The sequence below is a fragment of the Mesoplodon densirostris genome, chromosome 19 (genome assembly GCF_025265405.1).
Source record: "Mesoplodon densirostris isolate mMesDen1 chromosome 19, mMesDen1 primary haplotype, whole genome shotgun sequence".
Taxonomy (NCBI): domain Eukaryota; kingdom Metazoa; phylum Chordata; class Mammalia; order Artiodactyla; family Ziphiidae; genus Mesoplodon; species Mesoplodon densirostris.
The window spans coordinates 35,143,059-35,161,192 of record NC_082679.1 but is presented as its reverse complement, the minus strand read 5'-3'; the positions used below and the strand labels follow the sequence as shown (position 1 = coordinate 35,161,192).

General features: G+C 38.2%; 1 protein-coding gene across 2 annotated transcripts in view; it reads left to right on the top strand.

The window, feature by feature from the left end:
- The window catches only part of RPGRIP1L (RPGRIP1 like), a 99,005-nt gene extending 82,408 nt beyond the window's left edge, over positions 1-16,597 (top strand). The window contains exons 24-26 of one of the 2 annotated variants that reach the window (XM_060084505.1): positions 6,500-6,584; positions 12,125-12,258; positions 14,740-16,597. In XM_060084505.1, the coding sequence (XP_059940488.1) occupies positions 6,500-6,584; positions 12,125-12,258; positions 14,740-14,852 (332 nt within the window). In that variant the 3' untranslated portion in view covers positions 14,853-16,597. Of the gene's footprint in view, positions 1-6,478; positions 6,585-12,124; positions 12,259-14,739 lie in introns of both variants that reach the window. The other variant, XM_060084504.1, reaches the window with a different exon arrangement.
- Positions 16,598-18,134: the final 1,537 nt, after the last annotated feature.

Below are 18,134 nucleotides of genomic sequence, written 5' to 3'. Positions count from 1 at the left end.
GTTGTGGTGCATGGGCTCCAGAGCACGTGGGCTCTGTAGTTTGCAGCACGTGGGCTCTCTCGTTGAGGCGCGCGAGCTCAGTAGTTGTTGAGCGTGGGCTTAGTTGCCCCACGGCATGTGGGACCTTAGTTCCCTGACCAGGGATCGAACCCACGTCCCCTGCATTGGAAGGCGAATTCTTTACCACTGGACCACCAGGGAAGTCCCTAGTCAACTAACTTTAACGAAGGTACCACCCAAGAAGAGAGACGAGCCCTTCTGGTTTTTGTATTATTCATTGTAAAGAGCAGCAGTGGACTGTTTGGTTGGACTGACAACAAAATTGTTTTTTTCGAAATTGGTTGTACATTGAGACACTTGGCGATGCAGCAGAACAGAGGTTTCCATTTGCTTAAGGAGCAATGCAAATCATTCTTTGGATGAAACCTGTGATACATGCTCAAGTATCCTGAATTTTGTACATTCTCACATGGTGACCTAGGTCTGTTTGGGGCTTTTTGTTGGTTTATTGGTTGGTTGGTTGGCATTGATTTGGTTGTTTTAAATGTTTTCCTTTTACTGCAAGATACCCTACTATCTAAATGGTATTTTAAGAGTTGCTTATGTTTCTAATGAATTAGTCATTTGATATCAACAAGAAAACCAGTAATCTATTAGAATTTAATTCATTAGAAGTGTTTACTGTACCTTTCTGCAGCTTCTATTCCTACCTATTGAGAATTGACTGTATAGAATTTTCAAGGTTAATTGAAAAGAATTTTAAGGATATTTATCTGGTGGGAAGGGAGAGGAATGTACTTTGTGCTTAGAAGCAAATAAATGCTGTTTTATATCTACTGTATCTGAAAAAATGAAGTCCTAGATCATCAGCAAATTTGAGAAATAACATTAACCTTGGAGAAGGTTTATTTTTTACTTGAGTAGGACATACTGAAACTGTTTATTTTTAAATTACTACGTTTGCATCTCCTTCATTGCAGGAGAATCTCCTTGAATCTTTGGTTAATAAGTAACTATCTCACTCATCTAATTATTGTAATGATTAACCATTCACTTGTTATTTGATATAAAAGGTCAATATAAATGTAGGCTTATATCTTCCAAATCTTATTAAATGTTAATGAAAGTAGTTTTATTTCCAAACTGACGTTTTAATTGAGACAGAAAATTTAAAGGACAGTTAGTACATGCTGTCTCCTATTTGAACACCATACCAGACAAGAGGTTAACCAAACCTTGCAATGATTTTTACCCTGCATTATGACTTGAATCTATTCAAAAGGGATTTGTATACTGAGGCCTAAATTAGGTACATAAAATGAGAGGTTTAGACTAGTGATCCCCAGGATTATTCATAGCCTAATTCAGTCTCTTTATTAAGAGGTGTTAATACCAGTTTCACATACACAAAATATATATCTTTTTAGGGCTACTAATACTAGAAGAAAAAAAAGAATCAACGTTGAATTAACTTGCTAGACACTGGTAGCAAGAACAAAACATTTGTATTTTATTGGGCTTGAAAAATTTGCTTGGAGAACGCTGAGAAAGCAAGAAAATAGTTTGGAAAAGAATAAGATTAATGGTAGGTCTATAGAATGTTGTCTGGGCTAAATAAAGTCTTCTAGGGAGTTGACAGTGGGAAGAAAAAAGATTAATGAAATCGTCCAAAGTTTTTATGAGACTTATACAGATCTAGGCCTTTAGTCTCTGAGCACTGAAGGGTCTATCTGTTGGAACAATTAAAGTTTAATGCAGAAGATGAAAAGGATGCAGAACTTTAGATTTTGTTACTAATGGGAGGAAAAACTTGGCAAAGATAAGGACTGGGGGGATGATAACACTTTAACACAAAAGTTATCTTCAAGGTTATCAACCCTTTATATAATTAAACCATCTGCATTTCTTCTGCCAAATGACATTGATAAAGAAAATAAGGATTTCTCCAGCCTGCAGAAGTGAGGGATGTGTTTTTAATGGTAGACAAGTCAAGGTCAACTCAAGTATTTAGACTACTGGTTTGTATCTTGTTTGAGACATATGCTTTCAGTAAATTTATGTCAAAATCTAGCAAGTCCTAAACAAATGTGATTTCTGATGAGAATGAAAGGTAAATAGCTTAACTTTTGGAGAGTTCTGATACGTTTCATAATCACCAGAATTGCTTTTTAAAGGATGTATTTCAAGTTTTGAAATTGTAGGATTTTTTTTTAACCATCTAATTCAGAACACCAAATGGATGTCCTTGGGATCATGACCTAATTAGAGGTAACCAAAGTGTCTCTATCTCCCACATGTTTAACACAAAAAAAATGTTTACTACTTCCTGATCCTTTTCAAAAATCAGGCAAAGGAGTGTTGGGCCAAAATGTTGGTTCTCAGTGGTATCCTGACCAGCAGAAGCAGCAGCTGGGAAGATATTAGAAATGCAAATTCTCAGGCCCTACCCCAGACCTACTGAATTAGAAATGGAAGGTGAGCTCAGTTATCTGCATTTTTAACACATCCTGCAGGGATTCTGATGCGCATTAAAGACTAAGAACCATTAGGCTAGATGAAGATCCCCAGTCTAGGCCTTGTTTGTGCAAGCAGGAGAGCTGTGTAGTTCTAACTTGGTACACTTTTGGAGAACCAAACTCATCAGTAAGTAGCTTGAGTTTTTTCGAAAAGGATTTTTTTTTTGAAGTATAGTTGATTTACAATGTTGTGTTAGTTTTAGGTGTACAGCACAGTGATTCAGTTATAGATAGATAGATAGATAGACAGACAGACGGACAGATATCTTTTTCAGATTCTTTTCCCCTATAGCTTATTACAAAATATCGAGTATAGTCCCCTATGCTATACAGTAGGTCCCTGTTGTTTATCTATTTTATATATAGTGGTGTGTATCTGTTAATCCCAAACTCCTAATTTATCCCTCCCCCTACCTTTTCCCCTTTGGTAACCGTAAGTTTGTTTTCTATGTCTGTGGGTCTGTTTGTTTTGTAAATAAGTTCATTTTGATCTTTTATTTTTTTGATTTCACATGTGAGCGATATCATATATTTGTCTTTATCTGGCTTACTTCACTTAGTATGATAATCTCTAGGTCCATCTATGTTGCCGCAAATAGCATTATTTCATTCTTTTTAATGGCTGAGTAATATTCCATTGTATGTATGTACCACGTCTTCTTTATCCATTCATCTGTCAGTGGACGTTTAGGTTGCTTCCATGTCTTGGGTATTGTGAATAGTGCTGCAGTAAACATTGGGGTGCATGTATCTTTTCGAATTATAGTTTTCTCTGGATATATGCCCAGGAGTGGGATTGCAAGATCATATGGTAACTCTATTTTTAGTTTTTTAAGGAACCTCCATACTGTTCTCCATAGTGGCTGTACCATTTTACATTCCCATCAACAGTGTAGGAGGGCTCTTTTTTCTCCACACCCTCTCCAGCGTTTATTATTTGTCGAAAAGGAATTTTTGAAAGTGTTCAGTCAAGAGAACTGGTTAACGCACCTGGACCAGATGTAAGTATCTAAAGCAATATCCCTTTAAGAAAGAGTGAAAGGAGGGTGAGATGGCCTCTCTTGATACAGTGATGGAATTCTCTCTCACATCCCAGTCTGTGCTAACAACATGGTTGCAGCTTAAACAGCAGGAAGAGCTCTGGCTTCATGTGGAAGAAGGAGAAGGTATAGCATGGAGGTTAAGAAGGCAGGCCATGGGGCAGACCTTCCTGGATTCAAATTCTAGCTCCACCACTTTCTAACTAGGTAACCTGAGGCAAATTACTTACCTTCTCTGGGTCTGCTTAATCATCTATAAAATGTGGGTCAGCATGGTTCTTAACAGATTTGATTGCAGTAAGGAAAGTATTGAGTGTAGTACATAGTACATAATAAACATCGCTCAATAAATGGTGGCCATCACTATTTTTGTCTTCGTTAAGAGAATAGGATATACAGTGTGCTGGTCAACTGGATGAAGCAGAAGGTGTCACAACTATACCATTTTTTTTTTACCAATTTCAATGGTAAAGATTTTTTTTTAAAAAGTTAAACATAGAATTGCCAAAGATTTAGCAATTGTACTTTTGGAAATGTACCCAACAGAATTAAAAGCAAGGACTCTGACAGATGTTTGTACACCATGTTCATCACAGCATTATTCACAATAGCCAAAAGGTGAAACCAACCTAAATATCCATTAAAAGACAAATGGATAAACAAAATGTGCTGTGTTTGTATGTATGTGTGTGTATGTGTATATACATGTACATACAGGAACATTATTGAGTCTTAAAAAGGAATGAAATCCTAACACATGCCATAGATGAACCTTGGAAACATTATGCGAATTGAAATAAGCCAGACACAGAAGGATAAATATTATATGGTTCTACTTAGAAGAGGTATCTAGAATAGTCACAGTCATAGAGACAGAAGGTACAATAGTGGTTACCAGAGGCTGAGAGGAGGAGGGAGTTGGAAGTTACTGTTCAGTGGGTGTGGTTTCAGTTGGAGATGATAAAGTTGTGGAGGTGGATAGTGGAGATGGCTGCAAAACAGCGTGAATGTACTGAATGCCACTAAGCTGTATGACTAAATATGGTTAAAATAGTAAATTTTACGTTATGTATATTTTATCACGTTAAAAATATTTTTTTCAAGCTGTTGAGATTCATCAGAACTGGTCTAGTTTAATTGAAAGACTATTTGGATGCTAGACGTTGAATTCAGTCTTTTTTTTTTTTTAAATCACTGAGATTACCCTTGTCTTCAAGCAATGTAGACCACTATAGTTAACACTGTATTGTGTATTTGAAAGTTGCTAAGAGAGTAAAAAAAATTGTCACCATGTGAGGTGATGGATGTTAACTCACTATGATAAATATTTTGTAATTTATATATATATCAAATCATTATGTTGTACACCTAATACTAATACAATGTTATATGTCAGTTATATCTCAGTAAAACTGAGAAAAATGATCACAAAAGAAATGTAGGCCAGTATGGCTTAAAAGCTTTAGAACTCTGAAGTCAGAAAGGATATGGTCTACCATATCTTGAATTGGTAATTAACAGCAAAAACAAAAAATTCTGATTTGGAAAAAAAAAGTTCAAATTTATCCTGGTGTACTGGTGGCCAAATGAGGTCCCATCTCCCAGCATTAGTGGAAAAGCATGACTTTTTTTTAAAGCATGCCTTTTTAGCATTGGTAAGTAAAACACTATATTTACAGAATTTACAAGAACCCTTTGTCTTTTATGATTCCTTGTAAATCTCAGTAACCTATATCATTGGTCACATTTACGAATATGGTATCATGCAAAGAGCAAAAAGCTAAGAGCTGCTGTTTGACCTTGGTTCTTCCTTCTCTTAAACTACCAGCCCACCTCCACACAGACCTTTGTGCCTCACTCAGTGCCCAGCATGCGCCATCCCTGGCCCTCGGCTAATGTTTGCTCAACTAGCCAACGATTAAATGAGTTGATAGCATCATAGTTTGAGATTGAACTCAAATTGTCCAGGGTAACATTCTCAGTATGAAATATGTTTGTTCCCAACGGAACCTGGCTTTAGAACTGTCATGGTATCTTTCACCCTTTGTGTGTTTTTGATCAGGGATTATCTCTAAATTGAGATCTGGTCACAAGAGAGACTTTAACTCCAAAATGGCACCTGAAAAAGAAATGTCTTCAGAAGTTAACGCATGACTGAAAGGCTGCCGAGCTGAGAAAAAATAATCAGAATGAAAATTAGAGTGTTCACACTCTGAGATGCCATTTTCCCAAAGTGCAGACATTTACAGTTTCACGTGTTCACTGTCTTCTTCCTGGTGGGTCTTTAGATGAGTTACCTAATCTTATATTTCAGCCAAGTAAAGTCTAACCACACTCCTGCATGCCAGCGTGAACCTTTGAAAACCAAAGACAAACTTCACACCCTGAAAAAGCCTCTCTCTCTCCCTTCCACCACAGGTCTCTCCCGTACCCCCACGCAACCACCAGCAAGCGTCAGCCTGTGGACTTCCTCGACCCATTGCGCTAGGCTGCCTCCTTTATTGCATGTTGTGTCAGGAGAGAAGGATTAAATTACCAGGGCTGTCAGGAAGGACAAGCTCTCTGCCATACATTATCATATCACTCGCTTCTTGGGTGAAAGAAAATGCAGTAAATCCCTCAAATACAAAGCAATAAAGACCGCTGGCTTTTACTATCACGACTGCCACTGCCATTAACAGGCAGTGACAGCGATGTGGCACTCTTCGATGTTGCTTGTATCTTTTCTGACAGTGTGCACGTAAACCTGCCAGTGACATGACATTAGATCACATGACTGTTCAGATTTGATTCTGGTTTCCAGAGCGGCTTTCTTTTCCCATGCGTACAAGTGAGGTGGTATGACTTGCGTCTCTAAAAACAGTTATTTATACAAATACAGAATGGTACTAATGTAGCATATTCCTGAGTGACTTCTTGCAGATTTTTTTTTTTTTGGTTTAGTGATCTACGTGGATAAAGAAAACAACCAAGCCAAGAGAGACATCTTAAAAGCGATACTACTTAAACAAGAGATGCCTAATAGAAGGTACATTTAAGCATTCTAAATTATCTGGCGGTTTATACAAAGTAGATCTCTGTAGCGTGGTGTGGTGGGGAAAAAAAAAAGCACAAGATGAGGAAGCAGAACACCTTACTTCCCTGATTCACTCAGTGTCCTTGAATGAGTATGTGACCTCTCTGGATCTCTTTCCTCCTAGAAATATCACAGCCCTGCCTATCACACAGAGTAACTGTAAAGAGCCTATCGTGCTTTGCCAATCAAAAGACTGTACAGTGTAGTATATAAAGTATCCCATTGTCAGTCAAGTATAACTGTAAAGCACCTAACAGTGATTGCCAGGAGGGGGCGCTCTGGACTCAATGGCTGGAATATAAATTCTTGTTCTATCACTTACTAGCTGTCTGACCTCTGACAACCACCCAGTGCCTCACTTTCTGCATCTGTAAAATGGAGATAATACAGGGTGGTTGTAAAGATTAAATGAGATGATATGTGTAAGATGGATAGAATAGCGCCTGACACAGAGTAAGTGCACAGTAAGTATTCATTGCCGTCATTATAAGCAGTAGTAATATTATTATTTGTAATAGCTCATCAGCCTTTCATACCAATTTTTACCTCACTAGCACTTTTTAATAGTTCATCATTTCGTGTTATTTTTAATGCTTTTTGGGGGCAAACTTGAACAGGACACTTTGCATTTTTGGTCAGTAGAGAAATTATACCCTTTCGAGAAGGAAAAAAACCTGATCTTAATAAGTTCTTGCTGGACTTCCCTGGTGGCGCAGTGGTTAAGAATCTGCTTGCCAGTGCAAGGGACACGGGTTCGAGCCCTGGTCCGGGAAGATCCCACCTGCCGCGGAGCAAGTAAGCCTGTGAGCCACAATACTGAGCCTGCGCTCTAGAGCCCGCAAGCCACAGCTACTGAAGCCCATGTGCCTAGAGCCCATGCTCCACAACAAGAGAAGCCACCGCAATGAGAAGCCTGCTCACCGCACCGAAGAGTAGCCACCACACGCCGCAACTAGAAAAAGCCCACACGCAGCAACGAAGACCCAACACAGCCATAAATAAATAAATAAATAAATAAATAAATAAATAAGTTCCTGCTTTTGAGTGAGCTCCCATCCATGCAGTCTGAGGAGTTATCTAAGTGCTGCCCATCAACCCCTGAGCTGGGGGCTTCCCCAACGCCCCTCTGCTGGCTTGTCCCCGTTGGCCTGGGTGGACCCTTTATCTCCCTATTGTCCTCTTCTCCTTGCCTTTATGGCCCATCAGTGACAAAGCCTCTCACTGCCTCAAACCAGCACTTACCCCTCCCCCACATGAGAAAGAGACTGAGGTTCATCTGTTTCCTAGAGGCCAGGAAGTGAACGTTAACCACATTATATTTTTCAAAAGAGCTTCCAAACTAGCATCTGACCTTCTGTTTCATGAAATGAAACTGAAATTCTTAGCTCTTAGGATCTGACAGTGGCTTTTTCTTTAACTCCTTGAAATACATGTATTATTTCCTTGGATTTTTTTTTTTTTTTTGAGATACATGGGTCTTTCACTGTTGTGGCCTCTCCCGTTGCGGAGCACAGGCTCTGGACGTGCAGGCCCAGCAGCCATGGCTCACGGGCCTAGCCGCTCCGCGGCATGTGGGATCTTCCCAGACCGGGGCACGAACCTGTGTCGCCTGCATTGGCAGGCGGACTCTCAACCACTGCGCCACCAGGGAAGCCCGATTTTTTTTTTTTTTTTTTGGCTGCGTCGTGTCTTAGTTGCAGCATGTGGGATCTTCATTGTGTCACACAGTCTCAGTAGTTGCGGTGTGCAGGCTCTCTAGTTGTGGCATGCGGGCTCAGTAGTTGCAGCACTCAGTCTCAGTAGTTATAGCACGTGGGCTTTCTTGTTGTGGTGTGTGGGCTCCAGAGCACGTGGGCTTAGTTTCCCCGCAGCATGTGGGATCTTCATTCCCCGACCAGGGATCAAACCTGTGTCCCCTGCATTGGAAGGAGGATTCTTAACCACTGGACCACCAGGGAAGTCCCTCCTTGGATCTTGATTCTGAAGAAAGAGTAGGAAAACCCTATTAATTGCCCTGAGGTTCTGTTTTTCCCAGGACGGTAGATAATCACTCAGGTTTTACTTACTTTGTATACTTCAGCTTCTTTCAAGGCCACCTCAAATACCACCAGCCCCCTGGGGTATCCCAGGTCACTAGTGATTAAACAGCACTGGCCATGTCATCTACTTCTCTGCGGTCAAGAAGCTGGGTCATCACTGCCCAGAACTGAGCTTTAAAAATAAAAAAAAGTCCACCATAGCTATAATGACTCCCACTCTCCCATCATTGTTTCCCTAAAAATTTCTAAATGCCCACAGAGGCACAAATGTTCATGTCATTTTAGATACTGCAAGAGGCACTGCAGGTGCAGAGTGACTGGCTCGGGGCTGATGACAGCTGAGGGCTTGGAGCGCCGGCCACGTGCTCCTCGGACTGCCGGGGAGGGATGGGGCCATCATGGGAGAATATCCCTGTCCCATTTCTCTCCCTTGACAGTATCATTTTCTTAAGGGGGAAAAAAAAAAGGAGTTTACATTTACATTTTTCCACAACCAAAAGACAACTGTTATTCCAGTGAGTGTTCTCACCTTTTTTAAGTACTCTGAGGTCACATTACTTGAAGTACCTCCTAGTTTATAAGAATTCATTTTCTCAGACAGTAGCCCCCTTGAACATTGGTGATAACTTATAGAGCCACAGTTAGATAGGTTTGGCCAATCTTCTCTGACACACATAAGATGATGTGCATTGTATAATGAATCCCATATAGTACCTTTGCATTCTGCCCCATGCTATATTTGCAAATATACAAGCGTCACTTTAAAAGGGAGGCAACACATTGAAATGGGAGTCTGGAAATTATTTATTTGAAGTCATGGTTTTGACACCGACTTAAGGATCCTTTTTGGTTTCATTTCTTCCCTTTCACAGTGTTCTACTGTACAGATCCAACATAACTATCAGCACTCCAGTAGGTAAAACTCACAGGTGAGCCCTTAGGCTCTTCTATCCTGTTTCATATAAAAACGAACTATTTCAGAATGAGGAAAGAATCAAAAATGCTAAATGATCTAAGGAGTTTTAGTGCTTTCTGGTTTCCTAAATGACAGCAGGTGACGTTTGAGGTCTAAATCTTGAGGCCCAGCCCAAGGCCTGCCTTCTCCAGTCAACCTTCCCCAAATGAGCCAGCCTTCAACTAGGACTTCCATTTTGCAGTTCATGTAGTAATTCAACAAATATTTATGATCCCTACCTAAGTATCAGGAACTAAAATGCTGAACAAGAGGAAATCTTTGCACTCATGGAGTATACATTCCACTGAGGAAGACAGACAACAAGTAAGTCAACCAATTACATATTACAGTAGGTACTAAGAGAAAGCTGAACAAGCTGCTAAAATGGAAAATAACATAAAGGGAATTCCTGGCGGTCCAGTGGTTAGGACTCCGCAGTACCACTGCCAGGCCCCCGTTCAATCCCTGGTCAGGGAGCTAAGATCCCACAAGCCTTGTAGCGCGGCCAAAAACAAAAAGTAGGAATAAAAAAAGTAATAATAACATGAAGGCAAACCCGAGGAGATGACATTTAAGCTGGTTAGTGAAGCCTCTTCAGCACGTAAAGCAAGGTTTCATCTCTTTGTTTTGGCAGGGTTCAAGGTAAGATAAGATGTGTCTGTGTGTGTCCATGTATGTGTATGTACAGTTTAGCTGAAGCCAAGCTGTAGTTTTTAAATTATTTTAGTGTACCTTCCTCCCTTTAGAGCCTAACTTTAGTTTCTTAATTTTGTATTTGACATCTCATTTTGCTCTCTATAGAATCTAAACCAGAAATATTGCATTTTTTGTTTTTAGCCCTTTCTCTGGCATTTAGAAGGTTTTTTTTTCTTTTTGTCTCAGAATTCTCATATATTCAGTGGAGGTAATGGTATGCATTTGTAAAGTATATAGATAATTATCCTTAGATATGAGACATTATATAAGGATAACACTTAATATTATTACAATCTTGTAGCCTCCATCCTTTCTGTAAGTCTTGTGGGTGTAAAATGTGCGTCAAATATCACTTCTAATTCCTTCTTTTCTAAGTATATTCATTTTAGGACAATATCTTTCATCATCATTCTTCTTGTTTAATGAGTGATACAGTCATTGTATAATTTGGGTGTCTCGGTTTTCAATTGAGACAAGCCTTTCCCATGCATTCTTTTTTTCTCCCCTTAGAAATATAGAAGCTTAAGGAGCTCTACCTAGATTAAAAATAGTAATAATAAAAGAGCAAACATTTACTCAGTGCTTAATGTGTTCCAGGCACCATTTACATGTATCATCTCATCTGATCCTCATAAAGAGCCCAGTGAATCATTACTATTCTACAGATAGGGAAACCGAGATCAGAGAGGTTAAGTAATTTGTACAAGGTCACACAGCTAATTAATAGGAAAGCAGAAATTTGAACCCAGAACGGATGCCCTTAACCATTTAATCTTAATTTCTCTATTTTATGCATCATATAAAATATCCATCTTTCTATTTCCTGATCAGAATTTATTGCTATCGAAAAACAGGGACTTAGTAAAGAAATGAAATGTTGAATACTTTTAGCAACTTATTTTAAAATATTATCATGTTTACCTGTAAGCATTTGGAAAGGATTTTAATGGTGCATATTTTTCAAGGCATGACATCCCAGAGACTTAGGTTTTTACCTAACAGTGTTATCTAAGAAACAAGTTCCTTGTTTTGTTGCTGATTTGGGATGGATAGATTTTGAAAATGGTTAAAATGGTCGTTTACAAGCATTCGTGGTTTAAGCTATGCTGCCAAGACATATCAAAAGAGTACTTAACTGTAAATTCCTGTCATTTGGTCAGTCCAAGTGTGTTTGGCCTCAACACAAGCCACTAATTCAAATCAGTTCCATCAGAACCCTCCAATTATGTCTAAAAGTAAAATAAAACTTGGATGCTATGATTGTAAGTTGAAAGATTGCTGAACTAATACAAACATTTCGTATAGCTATTGGGTAGAGCTACAACATTTAGCTAACATAATTAAGAATATATAGAACACAGTTGGTTAAATTGCTTAGTAGAAACTCCAAAGTTGTGCATTTCTATAGAAAATGTTGCATTTCTGTTGAAAAAGCTGCCCTAACCTCCCTGGTCTTTATTCACTTGATCCTTTTAGCCTTAAAAGTAGACATGTCAAAATATGATCAGATAATGTATAATAGAGTGAACATCTGGTTCTTCTCTTCGCCTAGTAATTTTCTCAGATTCTAGTGATAAATGATAATCAGTGCTTAGAAAAGTGAATTAGTGTTCATGTGAAGTCTGGGTGTGCTATAATAATTCTAATCGTTCATATAATAACTTATATAATTTTCTTTTTATTGGAATAATTGGAAACTGAGATTTCACAGTTTGTGATAAAAACCCATTCAGGAGTTTTGTTTCATTTGTGATTTTTTTTTCTCACTTTGTAGTGATGTTCTCCGTTCTTTCCCTTCTCAGCATTCGCTTCACTGTGGTCAGTGACCCTCCAGAGGATGAGCAGGATCTGGAGTGTGAGGACATCGGCATTGCTAACGTTGACCTCGCTGACATATTTCGGGAAGGGAGAGACATCATCGAGCAAAGTATTGATGGTATGGGTGGAAGTATTGCTCAATCTGTACAACCAGCAATTGCTGAAATCCAAATTCTTTATTAAAACCTTCTTTTTGCTGGCTGCAAGGATGTTGAGTCACACACTAGTTGAATCCTTTGCAACTCAAGCTGATGTTTTGTTGAGGCTGGAATTTCTCCCTACATCCCCCGCTTACCCTCCTTCCCTGCCTTCCTTTGAATCAACAGAAATTTAAAAATAATTAATTGCGTTTCTCAAGGAATTATTCATTTTTTTAGTATTGGGGGGGTTGTGGGGGACAAAAATGTGGACATTGGATTTTTTGTAATGTTGTTTATAGAAGCCTCATGCTGTCAACCCTTATTTCAGCTAAGGCATGTTATTCTGAGTGATCATTACAGTGTATTCTGCAAGGCTTCTCTTTACTTCAGTGTTACAGTCCGGTGATATAGTCACTGCAAATACCTGAGTAGTTTTGGTCACTTGCTTCTCATCAGGATTCAGGGAAGAGTTAGGGATTCCTGATAAAAAGTGCTGTTCTAGATTTTCACCTCACCAGGTGTGAGTCCCAACAATGCCTAATTTCTACCCCTTATCCTTATATAACATACTTAGAACATACTGAAGGCACTGTACTTTATGAAATCAAGACTTTTAAAAATAATAATCAGGGATGGCCTGGGCTGTACAATAAATGAAGAAACGAGGCTGAGTCCTAATCTCATTTCTTAAGTCAGCAGAGCCATCCATCACTGGAAAAATGTACACGGTTTGTTTACTCATTTATTCATGCATTAAATGAACACTTAACTGAGCACCTCTTAAGTGCCAGGCACTCTGCTTACACCATAGTTCAGCTGTGGTTCACATGTCAAGCTGCTTGTCCTGGATGTGTGTCAAGTGCTCAAAAGTCAGGATCAAGCCAAATAATTAACCAAATTAGACCAAGTAACCAAATTAGAAACCTATTCTGGGAAATTTTATAAACTATACATATCACATACATATCACAACTTTGGCAGGCACAGAAGAAAAAGATGAGAGGATTAAAATATGAACCTAAATCCTATTAAAAACACCCAGAACCAAGAGAGTCTGACAAAAATGTTCAAAATTATCTGTGCTTTATATTCTTTATCTTTTCTACAGTCAGTGCTGTTTCAAAAGCCATCTTCTCATTCTGCAAGACCACAAATGATCATATTGGTCTGATAGAGACAGCTATTGTGGCCTTGTTCTGGGAAAGAGTCAGAAAATTAAACGCTGGTAAGGTTAGGTTTTTAATGTGTTGCTCTGTGCCAGACATAGAAGTGAGGCGTTCCAAAGAAGAGGTGAAGGCTCGGCAGTGCGCTGGGGACCATTTGTGCCCCTGCAATCTCCCTGCCTGCTCATTTCTCCACCTAAGTCTTTGTATACTAAGTTTTATTTGAAGGTTTCCTTACAAATTTTCTTGGAATTAAACACACACACATATTAAAAGTTCAAGGAAAACCACAAGCAAAATACATAGGAAACTATATATACTCATAAGTGCTGTCAAGACTTACAAAGTCCAAACTTCTGGCCTTGAGTCACTAGTAGGTATCACTGTTCACAGAGGATTGGGGTCTGAATCAGCATCCCATTTGGCCCCCACCACTGAGCTCAGAGAATTATCAAACAGTCTGCCTTTGATACACCACTGAAAGCTGGTGTACCAGAAAAGCCCACAGACGCTCAAAATTTTACATCCACTTTCTTGCAACATCAGTTCATAGACCCTCAAAGCCAATCCATAGACCTTAAGATTCTGGGTCTGCCATTTTAACTTTTTCTAATTTCACATATAATCTATTTTAAATGGAATGTTTTCCTTAGAAAGATAAATAACCATTCCAGGGGACTTCCCTGGCAGTCCAGTGATTAAGACTTCACCTTCTAATGCAGAGGGTGCAGGTTCAATCCCTGGTCGGGGAGCTAAGATCCCACATGCCTCGTGGCCAAAAAACCAAAACAAAACAGAAGCAATATTGTAACAAATTCAATAAAGACTTTAAAAATGATCCACATAAAAAAAACTTTAAAAATATATAAATAACCATTTCAAATTATGATCATGTAATTTCTTTACAGTAAGTTGCCATTCTGATATTTGTTAACACGGTATGTTAGAACAAATTCTTCGTTGTCTTATCTTGATCCCTTTTAGACTTTTATTTCCTACTAAGAAATTCTGATTCTGTGGGAATCATTATCTATAGCCTTTCCACTGGGTAAACTTCAGGATTAGATCATTAGTTTTAACTCTACAATAAATATGTATACATACATACAGTACATCTGAAATGTGTATACACACTCATACACATATGACAAGCTTTGATTTTTAGATTTCTGAGATACCAGTGAACTTTGGACTTCTGTAGAGCTGTTTTCATCTTTTCAACTACTGTTTCAGCTAGGCTCTCTGAAGAAAAATCTGTTGAATGATATTAACACTTTTCTGCTATCTTCTCCCTAGTTTTGGATGCTCGAGCAGATGGTGGAGGTATTGGCAAGCTCAGGGTAACTGTCGAAGCACTCCATGCCCTACGGTCTGTCTACGAGCAATACAGAGATGACTTGGAGGCTTGAAAGAAACTGCTCCAGAGGCATCTCCTACTCCTGAGTAAATGCTCACATGAAAGCACTTAGATAAGATTTTTGTAATTACTCTGGTGTATGTAATCTATAATTCAAGGGAAGCTGGGAGGGAGGAGGCCTGGGTTTGAAGTGTTCAAGTTTTGTATACTTTTTCCATTTGTTTATTTTTCTATTCCCTCCTTCCCATGACTGCCACCCCCTCAGGACTTAAGCTCTCCACAGTGGGCAACACCCTCTCAATAATTTATACCTACATGATAACATGAGAAAGTCTATTTGCATTTTCAACATTTTCTTATGAAGAACTGAAATGCAATTCGCATTTTTATTTTTAATAAGCAAAAAGCATAAATCTTAGAAAACCTATGAAAAAGAAATACTTTTATGTTATCCCTAATTGTCCCACTAAATGGAATGTGTATGATTAGCCTCATTAAGAGTTTTGCACTGTGAAGATTTTATTAGAAGCAATATATGAAAATTACTTGGATAAATGTGTTAATCTTCCTCTTTAAAATGCTAATATCCATTTTATGCACATTAAAGCTCAGTATGCATTTTCTTTGATGCATGCCATTTCTATCAATTAAATATAAAGAATGAGACTTGGCACCAACTTATTAAATTACTGCAAGTTTTTTGTTTTTCTTTCTTAAAAATTACAGTTCTTCTTATTTGTATTGTTTTCATGTATTTGTAATGGTAATATGGGATCCAGGAATGTGTGTATGTAAAGAAGAGACAGATACATGAAATTTACACTTTGAAAACTTAGCTTATGACATAGAAAGAAAATATTAAAAATATGCCTCAAATTCTGATATGCTTAGTTAGACCTGAAAGAAGTATCTTTTTATCATTTTTTAAATTTACATCAAGCTTGTACAATGCTAGGGTGTATCTGGATAACCAGATCCTCGAAAAGCAGCTCAGAAAGTTAATTTTCTAGCTTTTACTCAATCTCACTGAAGGATTTAATTGATATTTTTAATGGAGCTGTGAATCAATGCTGCAAAGGAATTGTCTCTAGAGGTCTAGGATATAATGCATTTCATTTTTTAATTTACTTTTTTATTTGTCATTTTCTTCAAAGGATTTTTATAGGCTGTGGGTTTTCACTGTTTGCAAACAGGCTATGTTCCTTCTTAAGCATATGTAAAGTATTCAGGGAGATAAGTAATTTATTAAAATCTACCTAATTTGCCGTGATATATTAAATCTCTGCTTCAGTGATCACAGACCATTTCATTTAGAGAATTAGGCATTCCCTCTTTGTGTGATTAAAGCTCTGGAAAATGAGTTCTTTGCTCCTATTTGTGAACATTCAAAGCCTGCTAATGGCAAGAAGATGGAATAGATTATGAGACAATTCATTACAGTTCAACAGAAAAAAAAAGCAGCTATAATGCAAAAATGCAAGTATGAATATCTGCATATAGTTTGAACCATCTGTGCTCTAATGGCTTCAATAATGACTCTCGTCTTTAGGAGGCTTTGAAATGACATCCGTACAATATTAATTTGTTGATGTACATTGTGGAACCAGTAGAGTATGATCTGACCACAGAAATCTATAAATTCTGTCTCTACCATTGGGCCTCCCTGTCTGGGGCCTGCCATCTCCAAGAAGAATCTTGCTCTCATCAAACTCTGCAAATCTTCGTAACAACTCATTCCTCTGGAACCTTCTAGAGACCACAAACATCTGCAGACTAAACCTCTCCAATCCTAATAAACAGCCACATGTTTGTTGTCACTTCAGCTGGCTCTGAGCTCATCTTTTTGGCCTCTCTTTCTAGCTTTCTTTGGCTTTAAGCAGTTACAGTGTCATTAAGGCCCGTAATATTCCCTGCAGTAATTTAAAACAGCCGGATTATACCCTGGGATTAACTGAGTGGTTTTTGAGACATTTATTGTGGTATTCTCCCAGGAGGTTTGTATTATTGTTTTAAAACATTACATCCCAAACTAAATACCCTTTCAGCAGGGAGAAGACCAGATTGTGCTGACTTCTTATGATCTTTAAGTGGAAAGGGGAAGTTTTTATTATAAATCTTCTGAGATCTAGTCAACTGTATAGCATGTATACCTCAGCTAACGTTAGAGAATTAGCCACGTTTCTGTCACTTTCATGTGTACCGTAACAGATTATTTAAGATTCCTTTTCTAGTTTTAGAATACTCGGCCTCAAACTACATGAATTTTCACAAAACTCATTTTCATAAGTAGTTGAATAGCTGCTGACACGTTTTGAAGTGGATAAGTGGTCTTGGATGCTTCAAATGGTTTTTGTAATCTGTCCGAGAATAGTTTTTTGTTTTGTCTCGTGTTGACCAGAGTTCGCTGAAAAGTTCCCCACCTTTTAGGATCAAGAGCAATGGTTTTCTCTTGGTGAGCTAAGCCTGATCCATTAAGTATGGCTTGGCGCTGGGCAGGGGGCCTGGCCAGACAAATACACCAGTTTAAGGTAAGGCTTGTATGAACTTACAGCTCTTGGTGTAAACGTACACAGTACACTCAGCACTTTTGGGGGCTGAAATGCTTTTAGTTTGGAAATATAAATAGAGATGTGATGTGGTATGTGGGAGAGTGTATTTTACATGTTTTTTTGCCTACTGTAGTAGAAATGTCAAATTCCTAGCCACTGTCATGAGAAGCAGTTGACAAAAATAAGTTTTATGGTTTACAGTGTGGTTTACGTAGAGAACATTTCTCTTCACTCTCAGTTTCAACATGTTTTCTAAATTATCATGGTTTATTGCCGTTTAACTTAAATTAGTTTTTTTAAGAATAAATAGAGAATATATTTAATCAAATAAAGAACAGCCACGTTGAAATTCTGCTGTTCCTGCCATTCAGTCGTTACCACAAAACACAAATAATTTCTGTGTATTATGAAGTGTGGGCTGAGAGCGTTCATGTGATTGGGGAGGTTCTGCGTGCACCCATGCTCCCACAACAAAACATAAGTTGTTTTAGTAATCTGACATCAAGAGCTGTGACAATGAAAACCACTTCTTACACATGTTCTAACAAGAATCCGATTAACATTCTGGTGGATATGGAAAATAACTTTTTTTTTAGTCAAACTGGCACTATTGCTGAATTTAGAATGATTTCCTTATGCTCTAGATAGCAAAATGTGAATCACGTCTGTGAACAAATACGAGAATAAAATGTCATTTTTGGGTAGTACAAAACAACCAAGGGAGAGCTTTGGGGATATAAAATTATGGAGTGATTGACAATACCAGGGTGATCATTCATCCCCAA